Source organism: Brachycentrus maculatus, unplaced genomic scaffold (assembly GCF_059751285.1).
Source record: "Brachycentrus maculatus isolate JH-2025_06_01 unplaced genomic scaffold, ASM5975128v1 h1tg000614l, whole genome shotgun sequence".
Lineage (NCBI taxonomy): Eukaryota > Metazoa > Arthropoda > Insecta > Trichoptera > Brachycentridae > Brachycentrus > Brachycentrus maculatus.
In genome coordinates this window covers 174,416-188,595 of record NW_028281352.1, presented here as the reverse complement: position 1 = coordinate 188,595, position 14,180 = coordinate 174,416, and the positions used below count along the sequence as shown (strand labels likewise).

General features: G+C 31.9%; 3 protein-coding genes across 3 annotated transcripts; 2 read left to right on the top strand and 1 right to left on the bottom strand.

Moving 5' to 3' along the window:
- Positions 1 to 387: 387 nt before the first annotated feature.
- On the top strand, positions 388 to 4,106 carry LOC148301071 (superoxide dismutase [Cu-Zn]-like). Its single transcript, XM_088273846.1, has 4 exons — positions 388 to 693; positions 1,197 to 1,247; positions 2,655 to 2,858; positions 3,720 to 4,106. Exons 1-4 carry the CDS (start codon positions 628 to 630, stop codon positions 3,861 to 3,863), a joined length of 465 nt encoding a protein of 154 aa, XP_088129972.1. The 5' UTR covers positions 388 to 627; the 3' UTR covers positions 3,864 to 4,106.
- Positions 4,107 to 5,851: 1,745 nt separating this feature from the next.
- Positions 5,852 to 7,645, bottom strand: LOC148301070 (uncharacterized). The gene has a single exon (XM_088273857.1). It carries the CDS (start codon positions 7,430 to 7,432, stop codon positions 6,650 to 6,652), a length of 783 nt encoding a protein of 260 aa, XP_088129983.1. The 5' UTR covers positions 7,433 to 7,645; the 3' UTR covers positions 5,852 to 6,649.
- A 688-nt stretch (positions 7,646 to 8,333) lies between these two features.
- LOC148301069 (prefoldin subunit 3-like) lies at positions 8,334 to 11,849 on the top strand. Its single transcript, XM_088273849.1, has 4 exons — positions 8,334 to 8,564; positions 8,811 to 9,053; positions 10,554 to 10,708; positions 11,517 to 11,849. Exons 1-4 carry the CDS (start codon positions 8,487 to 8,489, stop codon positions 11,608 to 11,610), a joined length of 570 nt encoding a protein of 189 aa, XP_088129975.1. The 5' UTR covers positions 8,334 to 8,486; the 3' UTR covers positions 11,611 to 11,849.
- The last annotated feature ends 2,331 nt before the right edge of the window (positions 11,850 to 14,180 follow it).

The window sequence follows — 14,180 nt, the reverse complement described above, 5'->3', positions numbered from 1 at the left end:
TAAATTTTTAACTAGAAATATTAGAGCTCCCATTTTTTTAATTCTAAAATACGTCCTTAAGGGATATATCATAAGAACTATTCCTGCTCCATTTTCATCACCATGAAGTAATAAAAACTTTCACCATAAGCCTTTACTTACGTCATCTGCATATTGTTAAAAATATTCCACTCTATATCCACGAATCTGTAGCGTAAGATTGATCAGTTTGCCTTTATATTATAAATATCACATTAACATTGCGTTGATTCGATGCAATGCCCTATGTACCACTTAAATATGAATAGAGGCGAGAAGAAAAAAATAGTTGCCTGGTGTTCGGATTTTTGGAATACGATTTTTATCCATGACTTCTTGTCTAAATATTGTCTTTGAATTTACTAACACATAGAAAAGAAAAATATCGTTTGTGCATGTATGGTTTATCATATTGTAATTTTATATGTATTTTAAATTTTAATTATATTGTTGATCTTTGATCGCTGTGGTGCCGGTTTTATATCGTACTAACTGATATTATTTATTTATTTCAAAAGGCGCAACGGGCGCAACCAACAGCGCTTCTTCCATTTGCACTTGCAAGTCATTCCTTGCGGTACGTGATTTGATAATATAATTCTTCTAAAAATGGTAGCGAAAGCGGTTTGCGTTCTGAAGGGAGACGTCACCGGCACAATATTCTTCGAACAGGAGGCAAGTTAAACTTTATTACGCAATTTATCTTTTTCGTTTTGAAAAGTTTTCACATATTAAATACACATTTCACTCCGAGTATTAAAAAGGCAATTTTTACTGTTAAACAATTTTTGTATTTACATGCGGGTAGTTTGGATTTTTAAAATGTAATGATTATTACAAAAACCTTTTGTCACATAACAATATATATATATTTAGATTTGTAATAACTTAAGATAATAATTACCTATTGTAGAATCTGTCTTTCAACAACCAGTTTTCAAGGTTAACGGCATATATAAGTTATCAAACTTGTCACTTTTTGATATCAATGTCAATGTAATGTCTCCTTTATTTTATGCATTTTATTACAAATACTGATAAACCTCCTCTTGCCATCCATGCGTTTCGTCAATATCATTTATTAATTCAATTTAAACTTTTTCCTTTATATGTATTTTTACGCGGTTAATAATCAATGTTTTCTTATCACTCATGTTTTTTTAAAATATGTATTTCAGAGTGCCGATAAGCCGGTAGTGGTAACAGGAGAGGTCGAAGGGTTAACCAAGGTATATTTGAGTTGAATATTATTATTATTTATCTTCTAAAACCAATTTTTTATTAAAAGAGAAATATTTGTGTTCTTATTATTTATTTACAAAAATACTTCGATTACATACTATTTCTATGAGCCTAAGCCGCTCATTATTAGAAATAGGTGTCAAGTTGTGGTAGGTGCGTTCGAACTGAGAAACTCTGACTCAAGAGTCCGCGACACTAACCACGGGACCACAATCCGACATATCTTTAAATATATAAGTTTATTACAAATATTAGTGCCAAAAGAGTATCAATGTGTTGTTGCTTAAAATTCAAGAACTCTTTTTTTTTTTTTTTAAATATAATTTACAGTGACGAAACCTCTCGAAGTTTTCACACCTGTAATACCAATATTTGCAATACCACAATTCAAATTGACTAAAATTTTCACATTACTTTATCATGCAAATGACTTTTTTTCTTCTTCATAATGTTAGTTAATATTTTGTTAAACCTTTCGCTACCAGGAATTTTGAGGTTACTATGCTAGAAATACCGCGATTTAAACATAAATAATTCAAAAGTAAAATATGTTCAATAGTTTATATATACTCTGTGCAATTCTTGAAATAAATCTGTTTTTAAATTTCATCTCTGGCACGACGAAAATATCTCTCGCAGTTTAGTTAACTAAATGTCTGCAAGGTTATAAAAAATCTACTAAAACTAAATCCTGATCGCTTAATGTCCTCTTCCTTTTTACATCGTGCGCATCAAAAAACTACCCGACCTAATTGACGACATAGAAATAGAGTAGGGGTGTGAGTAATCCACAAATATATATATTTTAATTTAGCTATGCAATATATGTATGATATTTGTATCAATTTATTGTGTATTGTACCTTGACACATAAAAATGTTTCTATTTGAATAATATCACAGTTTTACACAACTTATTTTTCGCAGAAACAAAATTGGTTTAATGTACTTTGTTTTTCTTATTTCTCTTTAAGTATTTTTGTAATAAGACAACTAATTAAGGTTATAAATGCTCATTTAATTCTAAATATGTAACAATGGATGAAATGTTTTTTTACTGTTGTTTTTTTTAACGGTTTTATTGTAGCTGTAGATCAATAAACATGATACAACCTAATATGCATACATATTTGGTTTATACACTTAACTTTGATTTTTGCCATACTGTTTAATGTGAGGTGTCCACATCATTGAGAAAAAATATATACATACATATATTTTATGTAAAGAAAAAGAAACACTGATGTAGTCTGGGTCACAAGTACTAAATCACCAAGATATTAAAGCAATGTCTTTTTGGTAACACAAGTTGTGCATACTTATTTATTGTTTTTTTCTAAAATAGTTAAATTACTGTCATTTTTGCATAGTAACCCTAAGTTAAATATTTTTCAGGGTGACCATGGATTCCATATTCACGAGTTTGGGGACAACACAAACGGGTGCACCTCGGCCGGGCCTCACTTCAACCCATTCAAGAAATCTCATGGGGGTCCGGATGCCAGCGAACGCCACGCTGGAGACCTTGGCAACATAGTGGCTTGTGATGACAAAGGCGTGACCAAAGTTAACATCAAGGACTCTCAAATATCTCTTCAGGTAATACTGTTGAAAATAAAAAGTATTTTGTATTTAGAATAATTATAAATTGGATTAACTATGTGATTTGAAGAAAGTAATATGTATATGCTTTTTGATGTAGTAAGTTTTCTGTGAAAATCACTTCACCAGAACAAACAATTATGAAGTATATTCCACTCCTAAATATAGGACTGTTCATCATATCTCAAAGGTTTAATGATCATGTTAGTACTGTGTTGATCCAATGTTTTTTTTTTACTAAGGATTTAATCTTACAGCTCATTTTTACGATACGTATTATAATCATTCTCATATTATGTATTAAATAAATAATATTATGGCCGTTAAAATATTGTTTCGTATTGATTATAGATTATTATGTAGTATTTATTGTGTTACCAGTTGTTAATTATGTATTTGTTGAAGGGTATTTTTGTACTGTAAATCAATAAATATATTTTTTATTTTTTTTTTAATTTAATAAAATTTGATGACTCAATAAAAGAATGAATGGATTACTCATATAATTAGATTTGTCCATTCAATACTGGTAATATTCATGACTTTGACCTTTGTAGTAAAGGTAAGTCTAGACAATGGGCGTTTAGTTACTATCCAGTCATTTTTTTAACCTGTAATCTGGTAAAAAACAAATAATTATAAAGTTTCTTTTTATTAAAGATAAATTTTTAAAAATTCTCATATCGCCTGGCAGTCATGGGAGGTTGTAATGATTTTTTTTGTCAGTATTACTTCCTTTCATAGTCGTTGCTTTTCACTATAAAAAGTAAATGGTGGATTGCTTGAATCTTGTTTATATGGTGCTAAATATGTACTAGCCAAAAATTTGCTCTTTTTAATCAATATTTTTCATTACAGGGAGACTTGAGCATCGTCGGGCGTACTCTGGTAGTACACGCTGATCCTGATGACTTGGGCTTGGGTGGGCATGAACTCAGCAAGACAACTGGTAATGCCGGGGCACGTATTGCCTGCGGAGTTATCGGATTCCGTCAACAATAAAAACCTAACTGCCATTTATTACCCTGACGGCATATTGTCATCAAATCCATTAGTCATTGCCTGCTGCTTTTCTTAAATTTAAAATTTAAGAAAATTAAATTTATTTGCATGCATATTTGTTTTAAAATTTGGCACAGCCAAATTTGTACTACGGTTATTTCCCTGATGGTTTTGGCATTTTATAATTGTTTTACATCCTACATTTATTTTAACTGAGAATATAAAATATTTTACAAAAACCAACTGTTTTGTTATTTTTAAAAAAAACAAAGATTTTGAGTACCATTTGCTCAAGTAATTAGACTTAATTGTAGCTGCTGAGGAAACAAAAAAAGGAGAACAAATTGCAATGTTGTTTGACAACATTATTTTCATAATAGATACAGTTAAACCCCATTTGTACAACCTCGAATATATGCTATTCTTGCTTTGTTAACTTGGAAACCCTGCTGCCTGACACATTTTTATTTATTTAAAGGAATGACCCGCAAAGCCTCTGTATTTAGAGGGTTGTCTCCAGGTAGGACAGGAAGGATAGGGAAGGTAAATGTGAAAAATACATCACAAACACCCAGACCAATTGAAAATAAATCTTTCTTGAATTTACTTTGCAGTTGGTGGAAATTGAACCAGCGACGTCAGTTTCTTGCTGTGATGTGTTGTACGTAATGTTGTGCTTATTATCTACGACCCTACAATCAATAAATTTAAGATTGTTTTGTTTTTGTTTTTTAAGCTCATAATTATTCAAAGTAGGCCGGACTAAATCCTAACCTGTGGGGTGGTTTTTAAAAGTTTAAAATTATCCTAAAATATTTTATCACGCAATAAAATTATTTTTAAATACCAAAAGGTAAAACTTAACCCAATTTAATCACTCGTTACCCTGTAGTGATAAAACTAAAAGATGATAAAATTTCTGTTTTTTTTTATTCAACACAAAAAGGGGATTTCATACAAATTTAGTAGCGTTTAATAAAAAGATGAACTGGGCTGTTGATATTTAAGGTCCTGCAGTATTGGGGTTAAAATACTCCAATAAAGAACACAATATGGTTACAAAGTGCAAGGAATCCAAAAATTAATAGCTGGGTATTTAAGGGTAAAAACTTGCCATAGTATGTTTTTTTGTTGTAATTTGCATTGATGGAATTTAAAAATTCCTTTTTGGAAATTAGTAAAAAACATAAAATAAAAAAATAAAGTAACTAAACACGGGACTATACATATAAAACACAAGTTGTTAATATTTTTTTTATACATTTACTAACAATTTCAATTGTATAGAATACATCTATACCATAAGCAATAAATGATAACAAATAAATTCACTTGATTGAGAGGTGCCGCCATAAAACCATAATATTGTAGTGCTAAAATCTTAATATTTAATGAACAAAAAGTGGTATAAATTAACTAATGAAACATTTAAAAAGGAAATTCCTTCCTTGTAATTTCATTGAAAAATATAAAGAGAAAATTGATTGAAAATGATATTTAGTGCAAAAATTGTAATATTAAAAATAAATAAAGTGGTATAAATTAACTAAAAAATATTTAAAAAATTAAAACATAAGAGAAATTTGATTTATAGATGGTAACACTTGATATTAATTATAATTTTTGTATAACGGAATAATAATATCATATAAGCTAACACCATACACACGAAAAGCACTTTGGCAATTGATAGGTACAATAACCACACATGTGGTCATCATATAAATAATTACAAAAATATCACTTGTATAGATGGGTAATTTAAGCAGATTTTAACATTACCAAAGGGTTAACAACTTAATATTTTTAATAATAATGCCAATTAATATTGTTATTTCTCGCTTCTGGTGAAGGAAGGTACATATCGCTCACTCCTTTCAACAACGTCATATATCAAAAATTGAAAATTTTCAGTTGTACATGTTTTCGGAATGCCCAGAAAATGTACTATATCCCAGCAAAAGTGGCATATTAAAAATAAAAAAATAAAATATTTTTCAAAAGGAGAAATAACCTTCAGGTTTTACCTAAAAAGATCTGTTGCACAGTAAAAAGTTCAAAAAGCAGCTTGATATTTATTTTCAATACATTTTATTATATTCTTAAACTTTAAAAACGATCTGAAAAATCAAGTTTTTTTATATATGAGTGAGCGATATGTCGTTTATAAACCACAGTTCAACACAACAGCCAATTTGCCCTTTGGTCAAGATACCAGTAAAATGTTTACTTTATCCAGTTGACTCGGGCAAGGAGTTAGTGTTGAATTGATGAGTCCGAATGCTGCTCGGGCAAATCGTATTCCCACTTGGTGGTATTGATTTGCCCGAGCCAAATATATTAATGTATTTGTTTTTATTGACTAACCCGAGCAGTGTTCGGGTAGTCCTGTTTCGAGTTATTTAATTTAAAAATATGAAACAATGTCCGAAAAATAAATTAATAGTTCAACAGTGTTTTAGGCCATTGTTCTGTCCATGACATTCACCTTCGAACCAACTACAATGATATAGCACACACAAAAAATGCATTCTACACCAAATATTCAGACTTTCGGTCCTTCCGATTCAATGTCGTAAATATGACACTGTAACAAGCTTTTCTAATATTGTATTAGTAAAACAATCACACAGCCATTAAAAAATACAAATATTTAAATGCGATAATTAGGAAAATTAGGAGCCAGCCCTTATAAAAAAATGCTATGTACATGTACATAGTCAATAACAACACAATAATGAAATGAACATTCACACAAGATGTCAGTTTAATGGATAAAATATATCTTAATAGTTTTGCCTGTATTGTGGAGGATTTCTAGTTTTCGTATAGTCAATAGCTGGAACAAATTGTTGCGGTCCGTATTGACGAGGTTGTGAGCTCCCTCGCCAAAGCATCGCTAACAGAATATAAAAACCGCCAATTGTTTTAGTAATAAGATCTAAAAATCCCAACATCATGGGGGTACTAGCTCTCATGAAAATGTTCAATTCTCTAAAAAGTTTAATACTAAAGTCCCCCGTGATAAAAATTAACTGGAATAACCCAGTCACCAAAGTAGTAAAAAGTATAAGGATAAATTTGATAATCCCAATTATAGTATCGATATTTATATTGCTAATAAAGTATTTAACATTGTACTGAAGCGATTTAACAATTCCATCTAGGGTGATGTTTATATCTTCTGGAAATGCATTCTTTGGAGTCTTATACTTCACACCTGGGAATGAGCGCAAACTTTTGAGGTGAAAGACCAATTCATTGTCAGTGAAGTTAGTCGATGTTATCTGGAACCAATGACATCCGAGTGGAACATCATTAAGTGTCACCCACATACTCGGCACTGGGTGTGTAGAATACGAGGTAAACATGTCGGTCGAAAGGGATCTACATCCTTCACTGGCGAATGATAGATCATCCGCTAATTCTGTCTCCTCTGGGGATAGCCACACAATATCGCGGTACCCTCTTTGCTCGTCTACTAGCCGACGTTCCACATAATGGCCACAAAATGCACGTTTTTTAAATAATCTTTCAATGTTTCTACGTTGAGTTGCGAAATCCGACATGGTTTTGTTTGCTCTTACTTTGGTAACATCAAAGGAAACGTATACCAAATAAGAAGAAATGATTTACCACTGAAAAAAATGCAGCTTGATAATTAACTCGTAATTACGGTATTTGATTTGATATTTAAACGTACGCAGTCTACTGCAAAGACTAACTAATTTGTATGTCTCCAGCTTAGGTGACTCAAAATTCAAAGATATATCGTAATTTTGACGTATCAGTACATAGATTAATTCACGATTACGTACTAAAATCACAGTCGTAACCATAGACATTGATCAAATATGGGCTATTAAGCACCGTTTAGAAAAACAGTGAATATTGGACGATTGCCGTGGTATACAAATTAGACATGCGCCTAAAAAAATCTCAAATTAATGACCATGTGTGCTGTAAATGCACATCCACTAAACACACGGCTGTTGCTGAATCTGAACTAGGGTTTATTGTTGTTACCTATTAAGCTAGAGGGGAGTTTTTTCAAACTTTCTTTTGCAATGAAACACCTCACAAATTTAAAACTCCTAATTTTAATGGACCACACAGTTCTGTTTTTAAAGTGGGTAATTTCTGTTACTTACTATAAATTTCTTGTCTCTTGGTCAAGCGCTCCATACATAAGTTACCCCGTAGTTAAAAATAATTTTTACAGGACATTTGCATCTTCACATTTTGCATAAAAAAATATTTATTTATATATTTTAAAAGGATTTTATAATGCTGTATTTAATTTCAAATGATTTATGAAAATAACTTCTATCATATTCATGTAATTTTTACTTTACCCCTAAACACTGCGCGAGCTCTTGTTGCGCAACTGTCGCTGTCCATCTGAACGAGGCCTTTGAGCTTACCATAGAACACAGAATCTGTAATAAAATAAGAAGAAGAGGAAACCGCAGAACTAAATTTATAAATTATAAATTGTACATACACATGGTGCTTCTTGATTTAAGATTATCGCAGTTTAAGAATTTATCATATTTATTTACTGTCAGTTCGGCTGGAAATCGTTAAAATACCAATCTGTTTGTATTTTTTATTTAATAAATAATGGCCAACGAAGTTCCAGAAGCGTCTAGCAAGGAGGAAGTGAAGTCCTATGCCGGTATACCGCAGGCTGATTTTATTGTAAGATCGATGCTCTACGTACTATTTGAAACAAGTGTACCCGATGTTCCACTTATTAAACTACTCATTTCCCACCTAAAGCTCATTAGTGATCAGTTAAAATGATACGTATGATGGCATTCTCATTCTTGTACTCCCACCTAATTTTCATTGACCCATTAATGCTTGACGTTACATTATAGCGTTAAAGTTGCATGTGAACATTATTTCCTTCTCGTAGACTGAGCATTTGATTATTGTTTGCAGGAAGATGTGGACGCTTTTATGGTTCTTCCGGACAATGGTGACGGTGTCGACAAAGTCCTTAAAAGGTTGGATGAGCAACACAGCAAGTACAAATTTATGGAGTATAACCTTCTCTCCAAGAGAAGAAGACTGCAGCAGCAAATTCCGGATCTCGCAAGGTCTTTGGACATGATCAAATTACTGAAACAACAAAAGGAAGATCTCCACACCCAATTTTTACTCAATGAACAGGTGTTTGTTAAGGTAATTCACCTATAAAAGAAATTAAAATGTACAAAAGTATTAAATCAATCTTTAAAATGAAGAGTTACTGCACCTTAACCTTTTAAGTGTCAAAAGGTATTAGTAAGGCTGTTACCTACCGGGAACATTAAAAAGTAAAACCTAACAAAATCAGGATATTATTAACCGGATCCACGCGGCTCGCATAACCGTATGTGTTTTCACAAAACATTCCCCGTACGCGGCTGACATAACCGTTTGTGTTTTTACTTTACTTCAAGTTTCGAACCTCAGTTCAACTTGGAGGGATTTTTTCATGGTGTGGAACTTTGGATAAAATAATACGTCAATCCTTGGCCTTATGACATCTGTTGAAATATCTGACTAATAATTTGTAACATCACAAGGATAAATAAAAAAACAGATCCCTGATTTTTATTGCGGTCGGTAATTAGTCCGCGCCATAATCATGCCCTATATCTGTCTCACTCTCGACGCTACGCATCGCCAGTGGGTAAGAGTGACACACGATGCGAGCTTTGATTTATTTATCTTACGATCTTATTTGTTTATATTACGATATATTTCAAGAATAATGTGACATGAGTGTATTATAGAATACCAAAAAGGCACAATGAATCCCATTGAACGTTTTTGTTTAGGAAAATAAATCGTTTCTTAATTAAATACATGATAAAAGTAATCATTTAAAAAACGGCAAAATACCGCCGCGCACGAGCGTCTCTCAGGAACAAAGTGAACGCGGTCAAAAGATTAAGACCAAATATGTGCACTGTGTGGTTTTCAATGTATACATATATATTCCATATTTTGAATAATTGAAATTGCTAGCGCTTGACACAGGCTAGAAACAAGCTCAAAGCGCTTGATCGATATTCCTGAAATTATCCGGAGCATTGGTCTGTATGTTCCCGATAGTTACCTAAGACGTTGGCCAGCGTCGGCATAGATTGTTTCACATTCCTATACACAGGACCAACCTGCCGATGGTTATGCCTGTAGGAAGAGCTACCGCTATGTTGAACAATATCTCATTGGATATTGATGTGTTCCATGTGTCTGAATGAGTTTTCCGAAGCGGGATTCTTCTACACCTTTAGCAATAGTATTCTAATTCTAATTGTAAATCAAATAAATAAATTGAAATTAAATAAAGTGAAATTGAAATTACACGATAACTTTGTATGGCCAGCCTGGTAAGCACGGCATTGGAGAGCGCATAATCGTGCTTAAGGCAGAAAACTGGTCAAAACAATATATGCAAGAGCGGATTTTTTATGTTATAATTTTTTCATTTCTACTCTTTTGTCCTACTCAAACCACAAATCCAAAAATTAAAATTTTATGATATATTGTGAAAAATAGATTTAATCAAATTCCAAATTACATTTTTCACTATTTCATAGAATGACAAGGAAACATATTATGAATATTAGCACTTATCACTATAATAACTGTTTGCATGAGTTTATGGCGCTTTAATTTTTTTTCTATTTGCAGGCCACAGTCCCTCCAACAGAAACTGTTTGCCTTTGGCTCGGTGCTAATGTGATGTTGGAATATTCATTGGATGACGCAGAGAAATTATTAGAAACAAATATGAGTAATGCCAATAGAAACTTGGGCTATGTTGAACACGACCTTGATTATCTCAGGTAATCCATATTTATAAACCCTTAAGGTGGAGACTGACCGGAGCATTTCATCGTAACATAACGTTATGTTACGACAAAATACTCCAGTCTCCGCCTTTAATGATCCTTTTGCGATCTGGGCATATGTATTTTTGTAACTAAAAACTATTTTAGAAAAAGTGGCTAATACGGTACTGACCTAAGACACATCGGCACTCTTAACCCTTTGTACTTCATTGTCACCGTCACGGCGACATAGAAAACATTCTAAAAACTCGATGGCGCCGCAGCGGCGACATTAACAATAGGTATACATTCATCAAGAAAATCACTGAAATGGTGGCGTATACTATTTTTTTTGTGGATGTAACTCAAACATTGTAAATAAATTTATTCGACAAAAATGACAATGAAAAATCATTATGCCATTTGAAAATTATAAAATTTTTAGTAGATCAATTAGTGGGTGAGTACATAAATCCTCGAAGTAGAACGGGTAGAAATATTTTCCCGTCTGTAGTGTGAAGAGACAATTTCATTTACTAACATCTGGGTTTGTTTTCTACCTATAATTACATTAAAATGGTCATATCTGAGTTGTTTTATCACTCGTACTATTTGTCAGGCTAGGCTGCTTTCATCACATGAAGATCTGGAAACAAAAGCTAGTTTATACTGATTATTCAAAATATTTCTTGTTGTTTGGAAGATATTGCTTCTTTCTTATTATCATCCCCCTAAAGCATTTATTCATTTTTAACGCAAATTATTTTTAGACCTTGGTATTTTCACATTGCATGTTTTTGAGTGATAATATATATTTTTTCAGAGATCAATTTACGACGACTGAAGTGAACATGGCCAGAGTGTACAATTGGGATGTGACTAAAAGGCAAGCTTCTAAAGCCAAAGTAGCCGTGTAAATTAACTCAAATACTTTTAACACTTACTCCTGAACCAGCTATTGGAAATTCATTAATCGTGCACACCTGTTGTCCAATAAAATTAAATTACTAAACTCGGTGTTCAATCTGTGTGTCCACTTTTTCATTTGAAATGTTCAATTATTATGTCAGGTATAGCTTAATTTGGTTGAAATGTAACGCATAATTTATACTTTCAAACATTAGATAGCTAGAAATTTTGTATACTGCAATACATATATATATCTTGTGTACATGGATGATGTTGAACAAATTGTCAGTTCTGTGATATCTCATTCACATGTAAATTTGGAAATCTGAAAACTTGATTTTAGCCCAGTGCTTATAATAATTATTATTATTTCAAAAATAGCATGTCATTTTTTTATACAATTTTACAAATATTATTGAACCAATAATGATGTATGTATGTACAAAAATCGAACAAAATATACCTACATTAAAAATTCAATATGTATTTCGTGAATCGTTTCCAGCTTATTTTATTTTCAAAAGCGAGAGACACAAGATATACATTTATATTATTTCGCAATTTTCCAAGATTGATGGGTGAAAGAATTATCTTGGTTAGTCAAAAAACATTGAGTTTCGTAAATATCTATGACAAAAAAAAATCTGGCCCATGTTTACACCCTTAAGTGGTGCATAATTCGCCACATCATATTGGTGCAGTGATAAGTTGATTGTAGTAATATGAAGGCAGGGTGATTTTGATTTATTTGCAAATCAATTCTTCTATCATTTACACAAGTGGTTCCATACTGGTTACAGCTAATCTGCTCGATTTATTGATAAAAAAAAACTCCATTCTTTGGTATATCCCTTCTGTGAACCTTACCTCAACAGTCCCTATGATTACCCTAATTACGCTGGGACCCTTTGCTTCTGCTGAAAATGCTTCTGTGGTCCCAAATTTTTGTAGTATGAGAAAGTGCGTAAGCGATTCAACATACATACCATTAAATCTTCAAGATTTTTTTTGTTTTTTAACTATCACAAAGCTTGTAATATTGAAGTCCACAAGAGATCAAATATAAACGAGCCGGAAACCTCTTGTTATGTTTGTTTATGATGTGCGTGTGTATTTTTTTCTTCATAAATATTAAAAGTATGGTGTGTACTTTATTTAACCTTTGATGGTATTAAATACATATTTCTAAAATATAGCACCATAAAATTTCTAACCACATATTTCCTTAAATATATATTTCAATCATGTTTGTTTTTGTTGTTAAATATCATTGGAAAAGTAAATTTTCCATCATTGAAAACATGTTTGTTGAAAAATTGCTTTTAAATATTTATTTTGTTGAGAAAAAATAAATCTAAAATTCGCATTAAAAAATGGTAAAAAAACTTCTTTGTCCAACACAAAAGAAGTTATTAATTTAATTTCAGATAATATTTGCGGTGGCTGATTCACACATTGCTTTTTTATATACTATGTAATAAATAATATTAACAAAATAGGTGTTTTTATTCTTAATATTTTGTAGATTGCCAACCTATTTATTATGATATGGTTAAAAATAGTTATTTTTTTTCAAGTACTGTTGGTTAGGTATTTGCCAATCACTGATGTACATCTGGTATAATTTTAATACATTGAGCTAAATTAAAATTATATCACCTGCCTCCAAGTTCTAATGCAATGATTCGCTAACTTACTAAAAATCCTGTTTTTGATTAGCATATTTTGCAAAGAGAATCTTGAATATAAGAGACTTTACCATCCTCCGGTGGATGCTGGAGATGTCTTCTGAAGGTCCTAGGAGACAGTCGGGGACAGAGAAGTGGTCAATATATCTGTATGAGGGGACATTTTGGTAATTTCCTACCCCCGTTGACCACAGATTCTGGTGGAGGGGCAGTATGTAAAAACAGGTAGAGAACCTTTCATATAGGCCCAAGTAATGCCATACGACCAGCCCATTACCCTATTATTATTTCTAATGCATCTTAAGCACTGCCTATTCCAGTTGACGAAAGAATCTTAAGTATCCAATTCTCTTGTCTGAGACTAGCCTGGTTAAATCAGTATTGGTCACATAATATTAATCAGTCTTGATAAAGAAGCGGTTAGCTTCGAAACCGGTAGACATTGCAATTAAGTTACATTTTAATTAAAAAATGGAAAATCACAAAGTTAGTGCTTCGAATATAAATTACGCATGAATCACGAGGAGTAATTTTTATAACTGGTATGCCAGCAAATATTTTTAAACCAGGAATAACGTCATCTGACCAAAATAAAACATCGTTACTCGTGTTAGTTGCACCATTCTGTTATCAACTTCAAAAACACATATTTATATGTGAGCAGACTACAAAGTGTACACCGCCATTAAGTTTTTAATGTGTACATTCCTTCATCACACTTGCATTCAAGAAGAATATCTTCATACTTTTTTTTATCAGCATCCTTCTCAAAGCAGCAAATCCCAGATGTAAAGTATGTTAAATATAATAGTTTTCCTGAGTAACAATACTCTGTTACTTAAAAACCTTTACTGATCGTGGGATAAATATGATAATTAAAATTCAAAATA

Coding starts and splice junctions, on each gene's coding strand:
- LOC148301071 (XM_088273846.1), top strand. CDS start 628: ATGGTAGCGAAAGCGGTTTGCGTTCTGAAGGGAGACGTCACCGGCACA. Junction 694..1,196: donor CAATATTCTTCGAACAGGAG/GCAAGTTAAACT, acceptor TATGTATTTCAG/AGTGCCGATAAGCCGGTAGT. Junction 2,859..3,719: donor ACTCTCAAATATCTCTTCAG/GTAATACTGTTG, acceptor TTTTCATTACAG/GGAGACTTGAGCATCGTCGG.
- LOC148301070 (XM_088273857.1), bottom strand. CDS start 7,432: ATGTCGGATTTCGCAACTCAACGTAGAAACATTGAAAGATTATTTAAA.
- LOC148301069 (XM_088273849.1), top strand. CDS start 8,487: ATGGCCAACGAAGTTCCAGAAGCGTCTAGCAAGGAGGAAGTGAAGTCC. Junction 8,565..8,810: donor TACCGCAGGCTGATTTTATT/GTAAGATCGATG, acceptor TATTGTTTGCAG/GAAGATGTGGACGCTTTTAT. Junction 10,709..11,516: donor CACGACCTTGATTATCTCAG/GTAATCCATATT, acceptor ATATTTTTTCAG/AGATCAATTTACGACGACTG.